At 42.0% G+C, this 23,804-nt stretch overlaps 1 protein-coding gene across 4 annotated transcripts; it reads right to left on the minus strand.

Annotated features, from left to right (window-relative positions):
• Positions 1-639: 639 nt before the first annotated feature.
• MXRA8 (matrix remodeling associated 8) lies at positions 640-23,274 on the minus strand. Of its 4 annotated transcripts, none has more exons than XM_062593741.1 (10): positions 23,029-23,270; positions 15,022-15,045; positions 14,294-14,602; positions 13,677-13,778; positions 11,889-12,347; positions 5,922-6,080; positions 4,750-4,780; positions 3,746-3,856; positions 1,894-1,971; positions 640-1,024 (listed from the first exon to the last, which is right to left on the minus strand). In XM_062593741.1, the coding sequence occupies exons 1-9, from the start codon at positions 23,075-23,077 to the stop codon at positions 1,938-1,940; spliced, it is 1,278 nt and encodes a 425-aa protein (XP_062449725.1). In that variant the 5' UTR covers positions 23,078-23,270; the 3' UTR covers positions 640-1,024; positions 1,894-1,937. The 4 variants fall into 4 exon arrangements, with proteins under 4 accessions (XP_062449725.1, XP_062449723.1, XP_062449724.1 ...); XM_062593739.1 differs by having other exon boundaries at positions 1,894-1,995; positions 3,780-3,856; positions 23,029-23,269; XM_062593740.1 differs by having other exon boundaries at positions 3,780-3,856; positions 23,029-23,267.
• Between the last annotated feature and the right edge of the window lie 530 nt (positions 23,275-23,804).

A 23,804-nucleotide genomic window follows, 5' to 3' on the forward strand; every position in this document is an offset into this window, starting at 1 on the left:
TTTCTCATGGTCTGCCCTTGAGAAGTTACTCCTTTTAACAATCTGTCTACCTGTGCTGCAATCATACCTTTGTTTTGATAGGCACTCACATTCTGCATGAGCAGGATCCACACAAGGACTGCAGGCAAATCACATTCCAGATTTCACAGAGGAGTTAAGCCCTCTCCATAAAGAGATTTTTGGTTCTGATCTAACTGACACTGGTATTACAGCACTGTAACTCCATCAACTTCAGCTGAAAGTGTCTGTTCATGCCAAATATGATTTGGTCTGCCATAAAACAAAAACAAATCAACAGACAAGCTTAAAGTGAGAAATACAGGGTTATGCTTCAAGAGCTCTTTGCAGATAATCCCAACACTACCATATGATGGTGGCAAGTAGATTTGTGTGCCTCCCTTTCCCCTGTAAAATGAGGCTATTTACATTTCCCCATTTGTAAAATGAGGCTATTTACATTGTCCTTTGTGAAGGGGTGAGTTAGAGACTGTACTCTACCTGGATTATCTAAAGTGCTAAGTGACAGTAGTGTTCCTCTTGATTTACGCCAGCGTATGGGAGATCATAGTCAGGCTTTGCTGTTATTTTTCTGATGAATACACTACATGGAAAAATGCCTGGTATAATGATGGCTCAGGGTTGTGGTGCAGGTATGGTTTATTTAAAAGCAAAATGTCTGCTGATTCAGCTCATAAAAATCATTGATGTATAAGAACAACAATAATATCAGAAAGAAAAGTGTATGTGTGTGTCTGTGTGTGTGTCTGTGAGGAGAGAATAAAAGTAAAGGCCATCAAAACCCATCTTAAGTGCATATAAGACAGATGGTTTAACTCTTTCAAGAAGCATTTGCAAATACCCTGGTGCTCAGTAGGGAAAACATCTACATAAAAACTCTAAGGTAACTGGAAGGACATGGTAACAAGAAAAGGTATCTCTTTTCCATTTATCTGTCTTTGACTGCAGCTTCTGGTCCAGCCAGCAGCTTGGGAATGTCTTCATTTACAATATTCCTTCCTGAAATCTGAAACAAAGTAGAATGAAGGTTAGCACCTGGAGAGAGAATTCAAACCATCCACAGCAGCACACTCTGACATGGACTTAGCTATAAAAACAACCATGTTTCCTATATCCTCTTCATAAAGCCCACAATAAGTGGTATAAATACTGCCCAGATGATGTCTGTAGAATCTAGACAAAAGTCATGAGACCTCCAGCAAGAACAGCAGATCTAAGGGAACACTTGAACTCTCTAGACCATCCCCTTTTTGATCACATGAACTATATTCTAAATTCACGACAGGAGACATGGAACCAAATTCTCTTCTTATAGGCTTTGGCTTTTCGTAAGTGCAATTCTAAAAACTGAAGGGTTTTGGAAACTCTGGATTAATATTGGAAAAACAATAAGAGACAGCTCCTAGGGAGGAAGGGCTGTTTGCTTTTTTTGGACGAGTTAAGTGACTGCCCATTGCCCATAAATGAATTCAACCCAAAACATTCTCTTCTGCACACTGTTTTCTTCCCAAACTCCACAGCAGTACACTTTTGAGATATATCCCTCTCTGAGCTGGTACAACAGGATGCACTATTCCAGCCCTGTTAGGCACTCTTTTTCCAACAGAAAAAAAAAAAAAAATCTACTTGTGCCCTGCCAAAAGCTTTTAAAAGCCTAATCACTACTTGCTTCTTGTGGCTTCATGATGAAAGGACAGGAAAGGAATTGGCTTCTCATTCCTGCTACCATCTGTCAAGATGTTTACACATTCCTTATTCGACTGTGGCTTGGTTGGCTCACTGATCTCTTGTGTTCTCCCCTCCTCCCTCCCTCCCTCCCATAACCCATCAGAAGGTTTCTACAACCACCAGTTAGGTGGAGCAAGTCATTATTACCTTTGTCTAAGTCAATGTTCTTTGCTGGAAAGCTTCTGGCTTGCTCAGCCTTCTCCTTCAGGATATTGTTTTTGTAATCTGTGTAAGTACAATTCAGACAGCCTTCAGAACATTAAAAGAAAACAAAGCTTTACTAGCAAGAGAGACATCTGATCAGTCCTTCCCTGAGGGGCTCTAGGCCTGGCATCTCCAGATCTCTAGGAGTAACTCAGAGTTATTCAGCCACTCAGCAGGAAAAGCGCCACAACTTAAATTTTTTCCCAGCACCAGTCAGATATGCATACTTTAGTTTCCTGCTTTTCATAGCTACCACAGACTCTTTCAGTATGTAATAAAAAGCTATGGATCATCTGGGTGAAGGTCACCTGAAAGCCTTTTACCGGTGCAGTTACTTAAAGAATTTGCTCACATGGGAGTCCTCCTGAGATACACACACACACACACACACACACACACTCACACTCACACTCACACTCACACTCACACTCACAGAAGAATTTGCCCTTGCTGCTGTCCTGATGCTGCTGTCCAGGTCTGTAACCTACCTCCTGTAACCTCTTTGTTCTTTACTTCAGCATTTTGTATCTACCTCTTGTTTTTCTGAGGCCCTTACTACAACTCTGTAGCTTGGAACCTAAGGTTTGACAGCTTGGTCTTTAAAGGTTATACCTTTACTTGGCATGCACAGAGAGAAAAAGGCACAGTGACAGTTGTTTCCTGATTTATCAACATGTCCACTGACATATGGCAAGCTGTAGCAGGTGAGAGCTTGGCATTGTGGTGCCTTTAGGAATCTCAGGATAGACAAGGAACAATTTTGCTCTACCAACAATCCATCCACTCTGAAGTCCAAGAAAAAAAAAAAAGATACCTCTGATTAATTATTGACACAATAAACTCAAAGCTGAACTTTCAAGCTCTAGTAAGGAGCAGCATTCACCTTCAGGAATTTCATAAGATCCCTTAGTCAATCCTATATATCCCAATAATAATACTTTCATAGACCATTGCTGAGATTAGCTTCCTTCCCTTCTCTTCAGTATGTTTTGTTACCATGAATTTTAGTGCAGAGATTTTCCCTCTTTTCTATTCTCAGAACTTAGCTGCCATTTTTCTTCCTGTGATGTTCTCCAGACCTATTTGCCCTAATTGCTATCACAGGTCCTGGCAGAAGGCCCAATTAATTCACTGAATGGTTTGACATCCAGGAAGGATGAGACTGAAGTTAAACTAAATTGGCGTCAGTTGAAGGTGAAAGCAATGAATTCAGTTAACTTTTGACTTCTCTTTCTCTCCATTTCAGTCAACTACAGTTCATAGTCACTCCAAGAGAGATGACAAGGTCAGTAGTTAGTACTAGATACTTTTGATCTAATTTTTCTCCAAATGATTCACTGAATCTGAAGTAGCTTTTATGTACTGTAGGATGATGACATTCATACTAATGAATGCTTTGAGTTTCTTGGACAGGAGATTCTAGAGAATGGTCTTATAGTTCCTCTTCCCTAAACAAACTGCTTAAATTGGAGGGCTCTTCTTCCCTACATGCTGTCTTGATCTCATTCCACATCACTTTGCACTTACTTGAATTTGGCTTTAAGTTGCATGTCAAAGAACTCCAAAAACTCCAGGCAAAAAAAAAGAAGCTGTGCCTTGTTCCTGATTAATCTCATCAATGAGCCTCTAGGTTAACCCAAAACTCAGGACTGACCTCTCCAACTGCAGTCCCCCTGCTTGCACTGAGTTGTGGGTTGAGATTCTCAAAGCTAACATTTAAAACCCAAAAGCTAAATCACTTCAAACTGGGCATCTAAATGCCATTAGGAAATCATCAGTTATAATGAGTTTTGACCTGGTTTGGAGAATGGTTGCTAGCTGATGCATACCCAGCCTGATGTCTTCACTTTTGTATTGAGTCAGATCTGTTGTGTCGACTGTAAATTCTTTAAGATTCACATCCTTCCTGTAAAGGTAATAATGGAGAAAAATGGTGTTGTCACATCCTTTACAATCTGGCTCCTTTCTCACATTTTATTAATAGCTTTTCTAGTGCTACTTTAGAGAATGTAATTTACATTCTTTATTTGTTATACATTTGGAGGATGGTTTGAAAAAACCGTAAGATTTCATTCTCTATTAAGTACTGGCAAATTTCATAGCAATCCCTGTAGAATCCTTTACAGTTTCTGCAAGGCTTCGCTGGAGAAAACATGACAGATAGGTAACAGCACTTGGATACTTTTCTTGGTTTTGCCTCTAACCTATCAGTCAGATTTCAGAAGGTCACACTGCTTATTAATTAATTTGATTCTCCTCTTTATTGCTTTTACTGTGCTTTCTATTATCATGGTGAGATCTTTGGCTGTTTTCTCTGTGGGTTTGCCCATAGCCACTTTAATACACATAATAAAATGTAAGGGAACCCAGATAGAGGATGTTGGACTGGATCTAGCTCATGGTAGGGTTTACAGTGGACTTGTAGTCCTTTACTATTAATTCCTAATGACATCTCACAGAAATGTGACCTGTGAATCAATTCCTGAAGTATAATCAAAGGAAATGCAATTGCCAGATCAGACCTACAAACCATGCTCCTTCCATGCTTTGATAGAAACTTAGTAACTCCCTGATATGCAGTCATTATGCAAGTGTATAGCCTTGGGAACATGACCCTACTAATGACTACAGGGTAAAGCTGCAAAAGAATGCTGGCTGCATTCTGGCTGCAAAGCAAAGAATAAACTCCATGGAACAGCATATGTTTTACATAGCTCTACTCTAGAACAGAATGGCAGCTGAGGCTCGGGGCCCATAAGTTTGTTTGTATTAAGTATTTTAGTCTTAGATAATACTTACTCTCCGTATTTCTTCACATTGTATTCATAACCTAGACATGGAGAAGAAACAGAATGAGTAGTTGTATCCAGTCCACTTAACACCCTGCCCTGAGACAAGCAGTGATAACAACACCTAGTACTTATTCAGTTTTCTTTATCATGGTGCTTACAATGAGCATTTTCACAGTCCCCTTACAACACACAATAATTCATGTATACTCCATTGCCACATGGAGCTCCCCCTCCCTCTACTCACCAGCCTTCTGGGGAGTAGGCTCCTTTCTACACCACCTCCTTCCAGATCTGAGTGACCAGGCATGAAAAACTACCACCATCACCACATTTCATTTCTTTCCACCTACCATTTATTACTAAAATATTTAGCACATCTGTTATCTCCTCTGTGCTGATGCTGCACTTGTTCATCCCCAGCCTATTGTTCAGGCCTGCATTCATCATGTGTTTCAAGTGCTAGCTCCCATAAGCCTTCCACATGCCAGGTATCTACTACTGATCTTACCCCACCCAGCAACGTGTGACTAGCTCCTTGCCAGCTCCTTTTCCATAGCAAGATCAGGGCCAGGAGTCTATCCTCTTTGTGATTGCAAAGTAACTCCACTTAAGTCAGTGGAGCTGCTCCAGATATGGAGACAGCCCCATTCTGTGTTGATGCTAGTCCCCTGACAAGTAAATAAGGATGAATGGAGTAATACCAAAGAACTCAACAGAAGACAGGCATTCCCTAGTGTTTGCTTTCTTTTGGTATCAAAGCTATTTGTGTAGAATTCACCAAAATATCTCAGCATCCACTTGTGTCTTCACACAGAGCCTCACCTAGTGCAGAGGTGCCAGCAATGACCTAGACCTTTTCATCCCTAAGAGATGCACATGGGCCTTCTCCTTTGGTGAATTCTACTTGTAAAGAGCACTATCCAGTGGTTCTAATCTTGTCCTCCCTTATACCAGAACAATTCAGTGAATCAAGGCCTGGAAATCTTTACAACATGCTAATGAAGAATCTTTCTTCAGATCAACTTCTGCAAAGACTCCCTCACTTTGAAGGTTGCTGGTTTTACAGAAGGGGATCACTGCCTTCAGCATTGTGATGGCAGTAATTATTTGCAGGATCAGCTCTCCTGTCCTGAGGACATTCCTGTAATTACTATAAGGCTAGTCTTTTCCAGTGCTTACCTCTCTGTCGGCGCTTGCGGGTGATGAGGACAACAATGATGAGGAGAACAATGAAGAGCAGCAGAGTCGCCACAATGTAGCCCAGCTGCTGGAAGAAGTGTATCCGGCTTTCAGGGATGATGACATTTATCACATTGTGGCCCCTGACAATATTTGGATCTGATTGCAAAAGGAAAGAAAAATAGGCTGACAATTGTAACTGGCATCCAAAGCAAAGCAGAGTCCCTGGAGAGCCCATCTGTGGAACCTAAAAGTATGCTCAGTTAAAGATTCTTCTGAACTGCATGGGGTAAAGAGTAAATAGCTGCCTAATTTACAACATACAGCATCTTTATCAGATGGCAAAGATCTCTGTTCCACACAAGATCATTCCTCTCAGGAGCATGAAGTATAACAATGACCACTTCATATTCCCTTGCTGCTGCCTGGCTATCCGTGTGCTGCTCTTGTTTACTGCAGAGGGGAAGTCCAGACAGAATCCACACTGGACAGCTTTCTAGTCTTTCTAGACCTTACCCAAGTCTTTCTGCAGGGTAACACAGTCTCCTCTGGGTCCCTTAACAACACACGCACCATGCTGCTTCAGCTCCAGACAGCTAAAGTATGAAACAGCCCCTCCCTGCCAAGGGGTATAATTTACAGAGTAGGAGAAATTTTCAATGCAAAGAATGCATTTCCTTTTAAATAAAGTAAAAATCAATAAAATAAAACTCAATAAAAGTGATCAATAAAAACTCTCAAAGAAGAGCCAAGACTCCATTCCATTTGTGAGTGCAGCAGCATTTCAGTTCCTCAGCACAGGGAATAGTAACAGGGAATGGTTCCACTTTACGTGGAACATTTTTGTAGATCCCAAATAAATAGGTCAATGTTTTACACATACAAAGATGCAAATTCTCTCCTTAAAGCAGTGAGAGCACAGCACTGGACAAATCTAGCTCAGGCACAGACAGCAAACCCAAAAAATGTATTGTGCTGTGGTGAATTTCTGTTCAGAACAGAGTTGAAAGTAGTATCTTCTCCCCCTAACAGAGAACATTCACAGAGCATCAGCAAGCACCAGTAAGGAGTTCTGGCCTACCATTTTCTTGGGAGTTTAATCCCTACAAATTAGCCAGAGGAAATAAGGGGAAAAGGGAGAGAAATACCTAGAGCCATAGTATGATTTAGTAGAGGCATCCTAAGGACAAGAGTGAGGAGCCTGCAGTGCTAGGTTCCAGCCTCCAAATCACCCCATTTCAAAGCAAATACTCTGAGCTCTGTTTCTCAGTTTCTGCCATATGTGTTTAATTATAAGCACTTAGCCAAATATTGCATGTTTTTATTCCATGGTGACTGGGGGACACTCCCCTGGCCAAACTACGGACTTATATTAGCAGAAGTGAGAGCAGATTCACTTTCCTGTTTCATTTGTTAAAAAGGTTTGATGCCTGCAACAGCAGCAGTGGCCAAAACCAAGATAGGATCAGAGCTGTGCTGGCACCTTTCTACACTCTCTGGCATCTCCATGGCACTGTTCAAGAAAGGTCGTCTTCTCTTTATCAATCCATCGCTTCATCCTGAGCCTGTCTCATGCAAAGGTTATGCCAACAATAAGCACTGATTTTGTCATAGGAACCAAGTAATTATAGGAGTGAGAGTCAAACAGCCAGTCTTGTTTCTTATCGAACACTCTTTTGACTCCAGTTAATTGTCTGTATTTCAGCATGGCCAGATCTCTCCAGGAGCTTTTCAGTGTTCCTCTTTAAGTGAAGTGATGCCTTCAGCACCAGTTAAGCACAGAGCTAATCAGTAGAAATAAGAATGTCACAGTTGAGCTAAGCCAACAAACTCGTTATGACTTCAACAGCTGGTTTTGCTTCTGAGGCCATTTGGGAATGTTAGAAACTGCTCACTTCCATCAGCACAGTACCACCAACACAGCTGAGTCCAGAAACTCAATATTCCCCTCAAGAAACTCGGCACTAAGATCACTGACCTTGTCTCACCTTGCCTTCAGTAACATCAGGGTGAGTAAACAGCTCATTAAGCTAATCAACTAATCCCTTAATTAAACACTTGAGCAATCTAAGGCTTCTGGGTATGAGAAAATGCTTAGGTATAAATTGGAATTAAGACAATAGGTCCAGAACAGAGACTTAGGAAGCTTATAATTGTCTTTGGGTCCACTCTGGCTCTGGAAAAAACAGCGAGTAGGCATGACAGCAACTACTGCCCAGCCACTCCAAGGAAGACAATTGAAAGTGATCCCTGTTGAAACTTTTGGAGCTGCTGACATAGTGGTTGGTTCTGGCCTGTTGGGTACTTTGTTTTCAGTATTCAAAAATACCAACCCACCTAAAATCAAACAAGATAATGGTGAATTAAAATAAACACTTTGAAACCAGAGATGATTCTTTTCTAATATTAACAACAGTCCTAGAAAATCAGGAGGTTTTAGCCTGTACTGTGTCCATTTGCCTAGCCTCGCTTTTCACTCCAGCAACACTCCCATTTTACTGACATTGCTAGATGCTGTGTGTTTGTTTGCTGAAGACTGGCATGTGTTTTATAACAACAGCTAAACTAAAAAAAATACCAAATCAAAAAACCTATTTGCAAAGCTGTAAACAGCATACATGGCAGTTCCACTTTAACAAATTGTGATCACAAAGGACTTCAGCAGCTGCCATGCAGTGATGGTAGCCACAGGGGCAGCAGCTGAGCCAGAAGTCAGCAGACCTTAATGTATGCTGTTCCTGAGTTTTTACCTTCCCACAATACTTTAAGATAGGATAGGAGCTGGGTTAAACTTCAAGTCAATATTGGAGAGATCACTGAAACAACAAAAAACAGAGACAAATACTCAGCAACTTTGGGCCTCCCTGGCTCACTCAATGAAGTAATACTAAAAATACTTATTGTATCTTTTTTCGACAAAGCATCACCAGTGGACTTCAAAGTGCATTATCAGGTGGGCAATGGAATATATCCCATTTTACAGTTGTGGAAACTGAGGCATAGAGTAACAGTTGAGTCACTATGATCCAGTAGAAGATGGCAGAGGCTAGAATAATACACCAAGATAATACAGATTCTTCTCCCCATCCTTGTGTTATATCAGAATTTAAAAAGAGGTTATGCAGTTTTATTCTGCAGTGAATAACTGATCTTTTAATATGTCTCAAAATGGGATGCCCATCTGTCTCCACTTACTGCTCCCACATTTCCCAGAATATTCTGCACTGTTTACCAATCAGCTAGAATCAGCTAGAGCACAGATCTGCCTTTACATTACTCTACCAAAATGCTAAGGGTCAGATTCTTCTGCTGGGAAAAAATGGAGAGTGCTCCCCCAAGAGAGCTCACAAATGCTAAGAATATGGCCCATCTTTTTTTTTTCAAGGTTGGGAAAGGATTGAGAATAATTCAGCAATAAGCAAGAGACAGAATGAATGTCCTTTTTCAATTACTTACTCCAAAGAAAATACAGGTGAAAACCCACTAAATTAGCAGACATACACCACATCTATACCACTAGGACTGACAGCAGAACCAAGTCCATGTTTATAGTTCAAAACAGGATGAAGTTCCCTGTCTCAATATGGCTCTGAGCCTTGGAGCTATGCCTGGAACTAAGACTGCTTGCTGAAAAAGCTTATTGCTTTGCTTTTGTTATCTCTTGATGTTTTATTTTGGCCTTATGTTATTTTCCCAGGAGAGTTCTATATAGTTTTTAAGGGAGTAGGACAGTATCTCAATCTTTCCCACTATACACAAATAGGACCTGTCCCAGCAGGCTGCTAATCAGCAATAAGTTTGAAATAGGCGCCCCAAATGTCTCGGCTTCTTTCACATTCCCATCAACTCAGCACATTTTTGTCTGTGATGCTCTCAGACCAGCTGAGTGTTCAGTGCCCCTTGGGGACAGATCTTTTCTAAAGCTGTTCCGTTTGGCAATGGAAATTACTTGCTTTGCTTCAACCATGGCCTGTTAGGGCTGTGGATCCAAACTGTACTATCAAAAGTGGTCTTCAGACCAGACCTCAGGATGCCAAAGTCTGATCTGACACCCAATCAATGCAAGCATGATGCAAAGCTTCTGAGAAATTTCCATTTCACATCTTCCTCACTCTGTACAGGAAAAAGGGCTGATTCTTGGTCAGATCTTTCTTCCATTGCAATCAACGGGAATTTTGTCATTTATTTCAGAGGGAACAGAACTGGTAATCTTTTTCTACTGGTGACCATAAGAAACCAATATGACCTACCTGAAGAATGGTGCTCCTGACCACACTGAACTGAAGAAGAATCTTTTTAGCAAGTGCTGGAATATACCTCTGAAATGAGACCAGCAGCCACCTGATGCTATACAGTAACACTAAGCAACAATAGGAAATATAGCAAAGAGAATACAGATCACTGAATTGCAGAAAAGAAAGTAAACAGGCAGAGTTTGACCCTCTGCAGTCAGATGAGTAACAATATACTACAGAAATTTCAGTAGTGGGGCACTAATGTGGAACTAAGATAGCTCTGTCTGGATTAAATTACTTGTAGATTCTGTCCAACATCTGAGCAAGTAGATAACTAGTCAGCAATAAATCAGATAACTGCTAGGAAAGACAAAACAGATTCCTGGATAGGCAACTCTGAAAACGAGATGTAGCTTGTATCTGCACAATGCAATCTGAATAAGGCTCATGGGCAGCATAATTGCCCCTAGTAGGGAGACTGATGTCCTGGCCTCTCTGTCAGCTCAGTCCTAGCAACCACCTCTCCTCAGTACTGCCTGGGTTTTCTGGACACCAATCTCGGTCGGGAGGCTTAGGTTTCGGTGACCCGAAAAAGCCAATTGCTAAACCACAACAGATCTATTTTAAAATGTATGAAGCATACCAAAATTCTGTAGAAAGCAGCCAATAAATATTAAACCTTATAACAATGAATATTTTAAAATGTTAATAAGGAACAATACCCAAAGCATTATTAAACCAAGTATTTTTATTTTAATTTTCTGCCTGAGCTGAGCATGATCATTTGGGGTTTGGACAGGCTGTCAGATGACAACTCACTGCAGTGGAAAATGTGAAAATCAATTGAAAAAAAAGAAAAAAAAGCTGAAGGGTGGAGGAAAATTCCTGGTGCTTAATTCTGCACAGTTTGGCATCTTGTGCTGTCTAGATCCCCAGTGCTGCCTAGACTCCAGACTTACAATCTCTGCATTGGTGAGAATAGTGGCATGATGTAACAGCAAAGGCAGAGCAGAATCAACTCCCACCTGGCACCCTCCCCTTCCAGTTCTGCACAAGCAATCAGAAAAGTGAGTCTTAAAAAAACAGTTTGTTTGCCTTGGGGCATGTCAGCATCACATCGCATCGCAGAGCAGGCTGCAACATGCAGCAGAGCAAACAGAAGCAGCACTTGATGTCTCTGCAGCATTCCAGACAGGTCAGTTAGACCTGATGGGTGGGACACTCCATTCTGGTGTGGCAAAGTGTTAATGCAACTCCACAGTATCCTTACTGGTATCTCTAGATCTACAGCTCCAAGTATACTAATGTAATGGAAACATCCTAGAAACAACCAAGCCCTTACACTAGGCCCTAACTAGTAGTGAGGAAGGCAAGGTCTCATTTACTCCTCTAGCCCTATGGACAAGAATAGCCCCTGGCTGAAACATGGGAAGCCTTCATAGAGGAAACCTCAGTATTGCTCTAAATGACACCTTCACTTCAGTGGTCTCTATGGGACTTCTGCAGGACACAGGTCTGCCATGATCCTCTTGCTGGTCCTAAGTGATCCCTGCAGATCACTGCAGAGGGACTGAAAAGGCAAGTCCATTTTGACACTTGATGTGGAGATGGGGAGTCACAGGTTGTGTTCCTGCCCCATGATTTACCTGAGCTCTTGTACTAGAGCTCAAAGGTGCAACTGTAGATACTCATCTCTTCCTCAGGCAACAGAACCCTTTCACAGGCCACTTACCTATGGCTGGTGCAGTGTTGTGGGTGGTGAGGTTCACCACCTTCTTCTCTCTCACTGGTTCTGTCACAAAGACTTGGTAGATCCTGCGCTCATGCAGGCCACAATAGTGATGGTGCAGGTGGCAGGAGTAGGTGCCTTCGTCTGCACTCTCCAGCTCTGAAATCCACAGGGAGAAGTCGCCCACAGCAAAGGCTGTGTCTGTGATGTTCATCTTCTGACGAATGAAGAGAGGTCCGTAAGAGCGGCGCTCGCCAGAGGCGTAGAGATCAATGAGGCGGTCAGCTCGGTCATGAGGAACCCCTGGAGGCTGTCTGTCCCAGTGGACCACTTGTTGCTCCTCTTCACTGTGCCGTTCAGTCCAGATGTGGTTTCGGTTTATGCAGGGGAGCATCACAGTGCTGCCTTCCAGGGCAACAATCACAGCCTTCTCCCCATCCCAGTACTGCTTTGCTTCCTTGGCTGTGCAAATGACACAAGTCACAGACTTCAGTACATGCATCTTTACACACTTGTCTTATGCTTAAGGACACCAAGACACACCTAAGATTTCTCTCAAACTCTGCATTCCTATAACACATCCCCTCCAAAGACCTTCAAGTGCCACTGGGGGAAGTATGCTTTATTCTCACCCAATTCAGCAGTTAGTATAGAAAGAAACCCATAGTCTTGTTTAATGCACTAATCTAGGATGTGGAATGTCTATCTTCCCTTCCTTATAACTGAGAGTTCATCTCTAGTTTCTGAAAGCAGGAAGTGTGTTTTCTCTCCAGACTGGGAATGGAATGAGAATAACAGATTTCATCTTCAGTATGCTGCGTCCCAGTTCTCCAAACAGCTTATGCAGGCTCCATACAGGAAATGCTTTTCTGCCCACAAATGCTGTAAATGCTACAGAAGTTCAAGAGCACTGCTCTGCATTTTGTTCTTGAAGAGGAGTAATGAAAGAACCAAAACACAAATGAACAGATTGGGATTCACAGGCCAGGCTGGGTGTTTTTATTGCAGCAAAGCTGTCACAACAGCAGCAGAAGAAATACTCTTCTGGTCTGTCTCATCACTTTCTTAGACAACTCAGCCCTTCATCAACTTCCCAGAAAAATCAGTTCCAGTAGCCTCACTCATGTGTTATACGGAGGTGATCTGAACGAGATGGCAGTGATGTCTGTGCAGTGTAGGTGGCACACACTGCGGTTGCCAACAGCCCATAAAAGCTTGCTACTGAAGCAGAAGCCAAGGCGTAGTCACTTGACTCTTTTCTTAACTACAGAGGCCTCCCAGGGCAAAATTCAGTGACCACGTACAAGGCAGATCTCTGTGCTAACCCCACTGATGATGGATATTGTGAGGGATGTTTTACTGCTGGAGTAATAACAGGACAATTAGCTAACCAAGTTGCCTAGTGTAGACATTTAAATCAATGGGCTCTTTGCATTGCTTGGCACAGGCCAAGAAAAAAGAAGAGAGGTTCATAAATATGTATGTTGAATAAAACTTCTAAAATTCAGTGAGTTTGATAGCAAACAGTTGCACAGTGAGCACCACTGTCTCTTGACACATCATAAGAATCTTATAGCACCTGTGCTCTAAACCTGCAACTGAGGCCTGAGTAGAACCCTCCATCTACACTCCTCCGCTCCTCTCTGACACTAGCAGTACAATATGCAAGGGCTCCCCAAATCAGCAGTCAAGTCTCCTTGTGAATTCAACACAGTCTTGATGGCCACTAGACTCCAATTGCCAGACCAAGTCCCCTGCAGAAAGAGGCACCAAGCTGCCTGCTACACCTACCTTTTTTGGTGATATCTAGTTGGATTTTCACAGTTTCATATAAGTGGCAGTAGTGATGGTGAAGATTACAGGAATATGTGCCTTCATCACTCTCTACAACATCTAGTACAACAGGGAAGAGAGGGGAAGTTGAATGTTTCATGCTTAGGTAGTGATTACATTTGTCATCTATGCTGAAGCCCAAATGCTTGCATTGATACAAAAGGGCAGAGAAGAATCTGACCTAATATAATAATTTGTTCAGTTTACTTGCTCTTCTTAGTACGTATTTATATTAACAGGAGGAAGTAGAAAGCCGATTTAAGTTTAGCTAAGAGCAGGTATGGTTTAGCTAAGGCAGAATGGTACTCTTGAGTTCACACTTCAGGCACAGACAATAAAACGTCCACAAGGAGCCCAAGTGACTTTCAGGCAATGAAGTGTTATCAGTTTCCTTTTCAAAATATGATTATTTCAAAGGAGAATAAAACACTATTGCCAGTGCTGCAGAGAACCTCACTAGATTGATTTTTTGGAGAAAAATGCTCTATAAAATAGCCACTTGCACTGGAATACATAAGGTTAATTTAGTCATGAAGCTGTATCTCTACAAAAAGCAAGACAAGAAAGTTTAGTACCTTTGATAACCAGTGAGAAGTTGCCATCTGTAAATGCATTCTGGGGCATAAATATCCTCCCCTGATTGTAGGAGCTGTAGACACGCTGGTCTCCAGCTGAGTACATGTCACACAGCCTCTCCACCTTGTTACCTCCATAGTAGTTGCTGTATACGTCCCAGTGGACTACACGCTGGCGGTCATTTAGACGATCCTGGGTCCACACCATGCGGTAACTCTTGCAGGGCAAGACAGCCTGTGATCCCAGCGTAGCACTGATATTTAATACTGATACTACAACACTGTCTGGGTTTGAGGCATCAGCTGGGACTGAGAGCCAGGAAAAGGCAAGAAAAATGGATTTATCAAATTAATGGCAAGTGAAGAAGGCATTAGAGCAGGATTCAGTCCTGTTCTAGAATCTCTGCACATCTTTCACCCAAAAGAAAGTAACTTTCAAGACCAACAGATCTCTGACATGGAGAGGTACAGTAGAAAGCCAATAAAAATACTCATTTCATGCAGTGAAAGCAACATCTCTGACATCTGTTACCAAGATCCTAAATTTGATCTGTCCTACCTAAAATTCCCCAGTCATATCAAAGTTTAGAGACACCTGTTCATGGTGCACTCAGTCTTTGCCTATTAAAGTCAGCCATGAAACCCCCATTGCATATTATAGGAGCAGGGTTCCTCTCATTTCTTCTCAAAATCACAAAGAATAGGCAGATTACAAAGATGTCACTCACCTGAATATAAGTTAACAACAGAACCTGTCAAAGGAGATAAAAAGAACATTACAATAAAAGAAAAATATAAGTATACTTACAACCAGCAGCCATCTCCCTCTGTTACTATTGCATCAATTCCTCCCTTCTTTGTTAATATTCTTATTTAACAAACTAACTGCAAACAAAATAACAAATACTGTGGTAAAGCCCAGAGGCTCAGACCTTGGTTGCTTCATGATGCAGAAGACACTGTGCACCTACAGCAAAGGACAGTGCCTCATCCAACAAAGTCATGCTTAAGAACACTATGGGGAAGTTAGCCTGCAACTAAATTTCACACTACCCACATTTTAATTCCGTATCATCTAAAGCCACAAGATTTTTTTCCACATGCTATTCAAAAATAACACCAAAGGTACATGTAAATTTATCATCCACCAGAATTGCACAAAAGGCCTGTTCTGCCCAGAGGAAACATTTCAACACAGGTTGTGTAAGATGAACACAAGAACCTAAGGAGACAGGAGTGGGCAAGAAGAAAGGAGGCACAGCTATCATAGCATCTGCTTGGTCCTGCATAAATAAAATGGCACCAGTGGAAACAGTCAGGCAGAAACCGTTCAGCTTGCTCTTATCAATATACATTGATAAGATATACATTCCCACATTCTTTCTACTCCTTTTTATTCATTTCAGTTATCTTAGACTGGACCTTATTCAGACTAAGAGAACATGGAAAAAAATATTCACTAGCTTTTGTTGAAGCATTTGCCATGCAATTGTCCCAAGAGAGTCACAGCAGTGTTTACCATGCCTTTCCATTCATACACCCTTTGCCAGTAATAGATCTGTACTGAGACAGCAACTCCATCTCTAGCTCAGAGTTGTAATTAGCTCTAGGAACACACCTTCTGGGCTCATCTCCTGGGTTTATACCACTGAGGCGAGACACCAGAAAGAAGGTCTTGTCTCTGATGGTCTTCCTCTCTCTCAAGTGTCTAATAGTGGGACTGTTCCCAGGCAGCAAAAGCAGTGAGAAGAAGCTGACTTTGCATGTTGCTGCTGACATTTCTCTTAATTCAAACAGATCTCCTCTGTTCCAGGAATAGATCTGGAGATACTGTTCCAAATAGAACAGCATTTCACACTCCATCAGGAAACTCTAAGATATGATGGAACAAGGAGATAGACCCAAATGCTCTTGCCAAGACCAAATATTCATATGCTAGTTCTGGTCTGGCTGTTGCCTTCATTTCAGCAATTTCTAGCCAGCACACAATAACTAATATGAGCTTTCATTATTGCTGGTGTATAGTCAGCAGGCATGTAGCTCTCCATTTCCTTTTGGAAGAGAGGAGTCCCTAGTTTTGAACAGGACACACACATTTGCCTAGGAGTGGGAGCCTTCTAACATGGAAGAGACATCATCTGCCTTTCCACAAAGCCCAGTCAATCAGAAGGACGGAAAAGAAACACGAGAACCATGGACTGGGTTCAACTCATTTTTCATTACTATCCCAGTGGAAACATAGCTTGCCTACAGAATGGAACAGCAGGAAGACACTCGGTGCCTTAAAGAACTAGCTAGACATCATCAGTTAAAACCTTGCTAATCTTGTGCTATTTAACCTTTGTGAAATTAATATGATAGTCTCATTCCTCTCTCTTCCTTAGCAGACATCCATAACTCAGTCAACTCCCTCTGCCAAAATAAAGGCCTTAATAGATGTGGGGACTGAAAATTTCTCTCATTCCCTGGTGGCCAGAGCTGACAGGGTGGAGGGGAGCGGATCCACACTGCTGATCCACTAAATCGAGGACTAAAAGCCAACTTTCATCTCAAGAGACTCCAAATAAAACTCCTATACAATTGGTGCTGGGATCAATGCATTTAAGGGAATTCTACAGATCTGCACGATGTTGAGCCTATCTGTCAAATCAGGAATGATGTGACTTGGCTGATTCACTTCACACTTGTGACACACACTGCTGTCAGCACTCTGCTGAACAGATACCTGCTGGCTTTGGGAGCACACTAAGCAGAGGGTATTCCCCTTACATTTGTTGCCTGCACTGCTAACACTGTAATGTTCTGGAAGCAACTGCAACTCTCTCCAATCCACCTGACTCAAATCTATGCAGGAAGAACTTTGCAAGAAATTAAGAAATTAAATAATAAAACAAAGGTATTTATATAAAATAATAAAATATATATTTCAGTGGCCCAGTCCCTCCTGCCTTTTGTGTAGGATGGGTCTGTGAGGTCTTCTGGCATTATGCACTGAAAGCTCAATTCAGAGTCCCAATACAACGACATCATTCATCTTCCTAACCAGTCAAGCCCAAATGGATTCCAGCAAGATAATTAGATGTTTTGTCCTGCTAATGTCATAGGCACAATGCCCTCCCAACAAAGAGTGTATTTTCTCCAGCCCTGGAACTTATTCATTTCAAAAAGGAATAAATTAACTCCAGACTGGGGCTACTTTAACCATACTCCCAGATCATGGGCTGAGAATAAGCTCTCCTTCCTTTTCTTTTCCTATCACAAAACACTAGGTCAGAGAAAACAGAGAACAAAATGAGCAGTACTGTCTGTTGAACTGCCATGTTTAAAGACATTGCAAATTTAAGTAATTTTTTCTACATTTACAAGCTCAGCATCACAAAAAGAAAAAAAAACTCCTGGGACAAAGCCTGTACTGCTCTGGATATAAGAAACAGACATCATACTCAGACATTACAGTCCTATCATTTCATGGTTTTTCTTAATAAGCTGCAAAAAACCCCTGATGGTAGAATATGATAATCTTCCAGCCTTTGTCTCTGGGAGCCAGGGCTTAGATTTAGTTTAGGACAACAAAGAAACTATACAAAGCGATTTTACAGTACCTTCCCTTCAGGGTATCCCTGAATCCAGTGTTTTATAGACTTCAGTGAAGTAAGTCTCACAACACTCATGTGGTGGGAGAGCTAGCCCTCAGCATAATAGCATCAGCTTGTAACACTGTGACACAGCAATGCTTGCATGTCTGATCTGCTGTTGTTTGTACAGTAGCAAGGGAGTGGGGTATCACAACATTATTATAGATAACTAGGCCTCCAGTTCTGGAAACAACATGAATTGTGACTGGCGTGCTAGTGAGCGGTGCCTGTGAGTTGGCTGGCTGCACAGCCAGTGCTTCCAGAGCCTTGCTTTACCACAGATTGATTTGGTGCTACACAAACATCTTTTCCTGACTGAGCAACAGGAACACATTTACTTTTCTCCTTTCCTCTTGCAAGTTAACGTAAAAATATGGACACCAAATACAGCATCACAAATCTAATAACTGACAAATGTATCCACCTAAGCCTTCCATTACACACTCCTCAGCAGCCTGCCCCAACCCTGAACTAACAATAGCACAGAATTCCAGTTTTGATTTTTTGTGCTAGGCCTACTGGCATGCTAACAACACCCAGGTCCTAGCTCTTCATCCCACCAAAAGGGGCCCTTCGCCAAGCTAGGCTGCTGGAGCCCTGTCAGCCAGTCACATGCATTTCTCCAGCGCTCTTCCAAATACAACTCTCTGAAAAACAAGGCAGCAGTAAAGCTGTCTGTAATGTATCAGCTTTAGGTGAGAAAAGCTGTCTGTGGGTTGTGACAGTTTTTCTTTCATTTGGTTATTAAAACTTTTGCTAGCAGCTCCATAAGAAGCAGAGCAGCGGTCCTGTTTCTTGCTTACTTGACAATTGCATTCCAGGACTCCTGGGTCCTTCCAGCTCTGCCCTGCACACCCATGAGATTTTGCAGGTTACAGTGACATCATGCACTAGAACAAAACCCATCCAAAGTACAGGCCCAATTAAGCAGTATGTCCGAGTTCAGCACAGAGGTGATATGTAGGAGGGCGGTGTTTTCACATATCTGTGCACTCACACTCTCTCTCTCTCACACACACACACACATTCTGGACAGAAGCTTTGGGCCTAAAGTCTGCCCTGGGGTATTTATAATCTCAAAGTGGTAGGGTGAGAATATCAAAGGAACAATGAAACAGCAGCCAATAGCCAAAGTTGTAGAGGGGAAAGAAGGGAAAAGGCATACTGCAGTGTCTACAAGAGACATGAGAAATTCACAAGGCAAAAAAGGAAGAACTGATTGTGCTTATTCCCCAGTTGTGCTGGAAATCCACACACACACTATGCCATGAATGAGACTCAAATTTATTTGAGATGGCTGTAAATGAGATCACTTAGATAGCTAAGGAATCTGGAACATCTCAGGTCCCTTGTATGCCTGAAGGAAATGCAAGTTAAAACAACTGACTTTCAATAACCTGGATATAGAACAGTAGTTAAACATGGAATGAGCCCTATTTTCTTTTCAGAGTCTCCTGCCTTTGCCATATGACCTTGCTCTGCTATGTGAGTCCCCACCTGCATCCAGGAAGTAAGATAAGTCTCCCAGTAACACTTTCTAAAGCTATTATTTGTATAACACAGTAGATAATAAACAAACACAGAAATAAATCCATGACTCTGCAAAGCATACAGCTTACGAACTACAGCAGTGGGGTCAACTGGAAAAATTATTTTGGTGAGTCACATTTCCCAACCTGCAAATGTATGCTTAGTAAGCTTAAAGAGTATTTATGCCTCATGATCTGGAGCTTCAAAATCACCAAATACCTTGATAGCTGACAACACAGAACTCGCTCTAGCTTTCACTTTAAGATTTCAAATCCCATGTGGAGCATAATCACTTGGACCCATCTCTGTATAACGCACACACTTATAAAACAGCAGAAAGGGGTCTATATACCATCCCCTGACATGTTCTATACAATTCAGCATGCCTCTCAGCAGAATCCTGGAAATATTGTACTGGTCCCACGATACAGAAAGAGAAAAGCAGCCTGCAACAGTTTCCTAATCCCTAATAAAACACATAGCCAGGTCTTACTTCTTGAACCTCATTCACTTTTCAAATAAATAATTACGCCAAGAAAACAGCAGGCAAAGTAGAAGTAAAAGCCCCAGGTTCTGAAAAACATCTTGCATCCTCATAACCCTCTAGGCAGTATCCTTAGAGCAGTTCAAATGGAAAACTGGCCCTCAAGCCTTGCCCGAGCAACACTGTTGCTTATCTCTTCAGAGGAAACAGCTGCTGAAAGAGGAACTGCTTCACAGCTAGAAATCTGTTACTCAAATCACTAAGCTCTTATCTTATGCTTGAGAATGAAAGGCTGTACCTGAACAAAAGAAGAAACTCTGCAAACATCATAACTGGTTGCCTGACTGCCAAGTATAGCATATGCTCCACAGGACATGAAACCACCAGCTTTAATTGCAGTGCTTCTGCTGAACTCAGGAAGAACTTTGCCATGGATTTTAGTAGACCTGTGATAAGCTGCCTGGAACAGTGCCTTACAAGACAATAAGCATCACTGAAGTCCAGATGGTAATGGTGAGCAGGAAAGAAACTAAACTAAAAAAAAAAAAAAAATCCCTGGATAAATGAATGTCACATCCCATTAGGCACGTGGGTTGAAAGGACAATCTCTGAGGATTGCCTGAGTAAGCTCAGGCTCATGGGCCCTCTGCACACCTTCTTTAGTCCCTCTTGCTCTGTCTCAGTCTCTTTTTTCTTTTTAAAGGGGAAGAAACATCACCTTTACATTAGGGATACTAAGAGATGATCTAGTCCTGGAGAAGAGACTTGTTATTCTGGAAACATGTAAATGTCAGATTCCTCATTTGCCTGACTTCAACTCCTATGCAGGGGATTTAATGGCCCCTGCAGAGTCATTATACAATTAGCACAAAAACAGAAGCCTCTGCTACTGAGCTATCTCTAACTATTTTTGAAGAATGGCAGCAGTTCCATCCTGGTACCTTAGGGAGCTGACACAGCATCTAAGGGTCCATAATGGCTTACGACACAATAACGTGAAGGCAACAGCACCACAAATGATCTCAGTTCTGTTCTGGCAGCAGTTTTTCTTGACCTGCTGACCAGTGACCAGGAATAATGGCCGGACTTGTCTAAAACAGCCTAAGGAGAGAGAGGGCAAGCAACACAGTTCCATGCTTAGACATTTTTCATTCACCATTTGCCCTCACTGGTCCAGGACTTCAAGACTAAAGTTTTCAGTAAAATAAGGTTCCTTCTACAAAGCCAACTGATGGTCAAGACAGACCTTGAACTGGAACTTTTTCTAAGTCTTTATATTTCTTTATTTCTAAAGTCTTGCTGGGCCAAGTTTCTCATCAGCAGGGTTTTCTTCTTTCAAAAAGGATGTCAGGACTGGAGAGCCCTTAACCACCCATATCTCATCCCAGCAATTCCAACATCTCACTGCAAGCAGGAACAGGACCGTGAGTTGGCAATAAGCAAGAATGTGCTGTCTCAGCATAAAGGAAAAAGCCTTCTGTCTGTACAAGAAACCAATCGCCATCTTGGCTGCTGCACAGCAAGAATCCTTCAAAGACTCGCCCTAACTTTCTCACAGACAGCTCAGACATTAGCTCGGCTTCGTAAACAGTTTTCTGCCGTATGTACTTTATGTTGGCCTCAGGCCCACGGAATAGTTTGCACTGCCATTCCAAACAAGTGCTGTTCCTCCCTGCAAGAGATTAACACTTGAGGGTGGGGTTCTTCTTCAGAGTGGATCATCTCAGCAAATATGAAAGGGCCTGAATTTCCCAACCGAATTTGGGTGGGCATGGCAGGGCCCAAACATCACAGCTGCCTGGCATCCAGAGAGGCATCTCTCCAAAATACACCCAAAAAGTCTGCCAGAGAGCCTTCATTCTTAGGTGCAATGTTGTTGCCTCTACACAGCTCTCCCACTGCTCTATAGCAACCCAACCTGTTGTTCTTGCCCCAGGCACTCCCTAAGCCCTGTCAACATGCCTAAACCACACTGGGAAGCAGTTGGACTGGTTGGTGCTCGTGAATTAGTCTGTGGCCTCTCATCCTTCTCCAAGCTTACTCTGTAACACACGCTAGTTTTCTGAGCTACTTTAAGCCTTCTATTCCTATGACTGATCCCATATGTTGCCCAATTCCTGAACCTTGCCTTGAGGCACAGCAAAACTGGGGATGATTTGGTGAGATGAGAAACTAGATTCATTAAGGACCAGACTAAGAAGTGCTCAGTTTACTCTATGTACTGAGGGACACGAGAGGCTTAGATGGCTAACTGCAACCTCTCATTAATGGGGCTATGAAGAGCAAGGGGGTCACTGGTCCCCCAGATTTTTCATTCCTTGCTTCCTACTGTCAGCACCCTGAATGAAAGTCTTTCCATACAGTTCTTAGAGCTGTAATCAGTCCTTGATCATAGCTGCCTTCCTTAGAGCCCAGTCTTGCAAGTGCCATGGTTTGCTGTATTTTTACAATGTATCCTCAAGTCTTCTCCCTTCATCCAAGCTTTAGAACTTCTCTATTCAGCTTGGAGTCAGGCTCTCAGGATACTGGACCTGCTTTTAGCCCTTACAGAAAACTCTTTAAGAAAAAGGCAAATGAGTCATTCCCTACTGCATCCTCATCCTTTTCTTGCACCTTACCTTCAAAAGAATTACTATCTGTCTTTATGCTGACAGTACAGAAACCTTTCATTTTCCTCCACCCTGAACACCCATACTTATCAATTGTCTGTTTCTTCATCATCAAAAGCATAAAGCAATCTTGGATCACATAAATCTAACACTATCCAAGCTTTACTGCACTTCCACTCAATTCCCATTATTGCTTTTGAATCTGCTGAGAAATGTAACTGATAGATAATTTTTAAAGAAGTGCAAACACGTTGAATGAAGTCTCCAAACACTTCTGTTCTCCCCCTCCTTCCCTATCCAAAAGCTATGAGAAATCCAAGATCTCCTCTACTCACAGACCAAACCTAGCTAACTTAGGAATCTGAACAAAATGTTACAAAGATGACAGTTCAAAATCTCCCAGATAACCTCCATCCTCCTGTCCTTCACAGGTGAAATAAAGACAAATAACATGATGATAATTAGCTAGGAGCTTACTTTGCTGAAGCAAAAGCTGCCACAGGAGGAGTTTTGCTAGTTGCTCCATTTCTTCAGCTTCTCCGTGTTTCCGTCTCTTGAAAAACAAGTCAAAAGGCTTTTTTTTCCCTTCTCTTTTTTGGTAACTTGCAAACACTATGATCTCATCAAGTTACAGCCAGAAAGCTGTGGACAGCAGCTCATATTCTGCAGAATTACTCCACCTACCACTTCCAATTCCCCACCTCCCCTTTCTGCTCCCCCCGACACTCACATTCCACCTCCTTCCTTACTCTAATGCTTTCTGCACAGTTACTCCAAACACACACTCTTCCTCATCCCCTCCCTCTGCAAACTTCTGCTCTGCCCCTAACTTTGATGTAAAGGTTTTATTGGGTAAAGTTAGTCCCACTCAGCTCTGGGCTCTAGAAACAATCTTTCCCCTCCTCTGGGGATGGAACTAATTTTGCTTGTGCTTTACTTGATCCAGCTGTTCCTTCCTTTGTTTGACACTCATCCAGCTGTCTGCTTGAAACTGAATTTATTCTCTTATTCTCTTGCCTTCAGTGTGTTTTTTTTTTTTTGTTTTTTTTTTTTTTTTTTGATCTTTGTCTCCTCATATGGTTTTACTTTAAGCTCAGTTCTTGAAAGAACTTAGAAAACAATGTTTACTCTCTGGTCTGTGATTTGTAAGCAAAAGCTTAATAGCAACTATCCCAGCAAAAGAATAATAATGACAAAGAACTGAATATGCATGAGCTTAGGGCAGTGTAGGCAAAAGAGACTAGAATATAACT

This window comes from Rhea pennata, chromosome 22 (assembly GCF_028389875.1).
Source record: "Rhea pennata isolate bPtePen1 chromosome 22, bPtePen1.pri, whole genome shotgun sequence".
NCBI classification, from domain to species: Eukaryota; Metazoa; Chordata; class Aves; order Rheiformes; family Rheidae; genus Rhea; species Rhea pennata.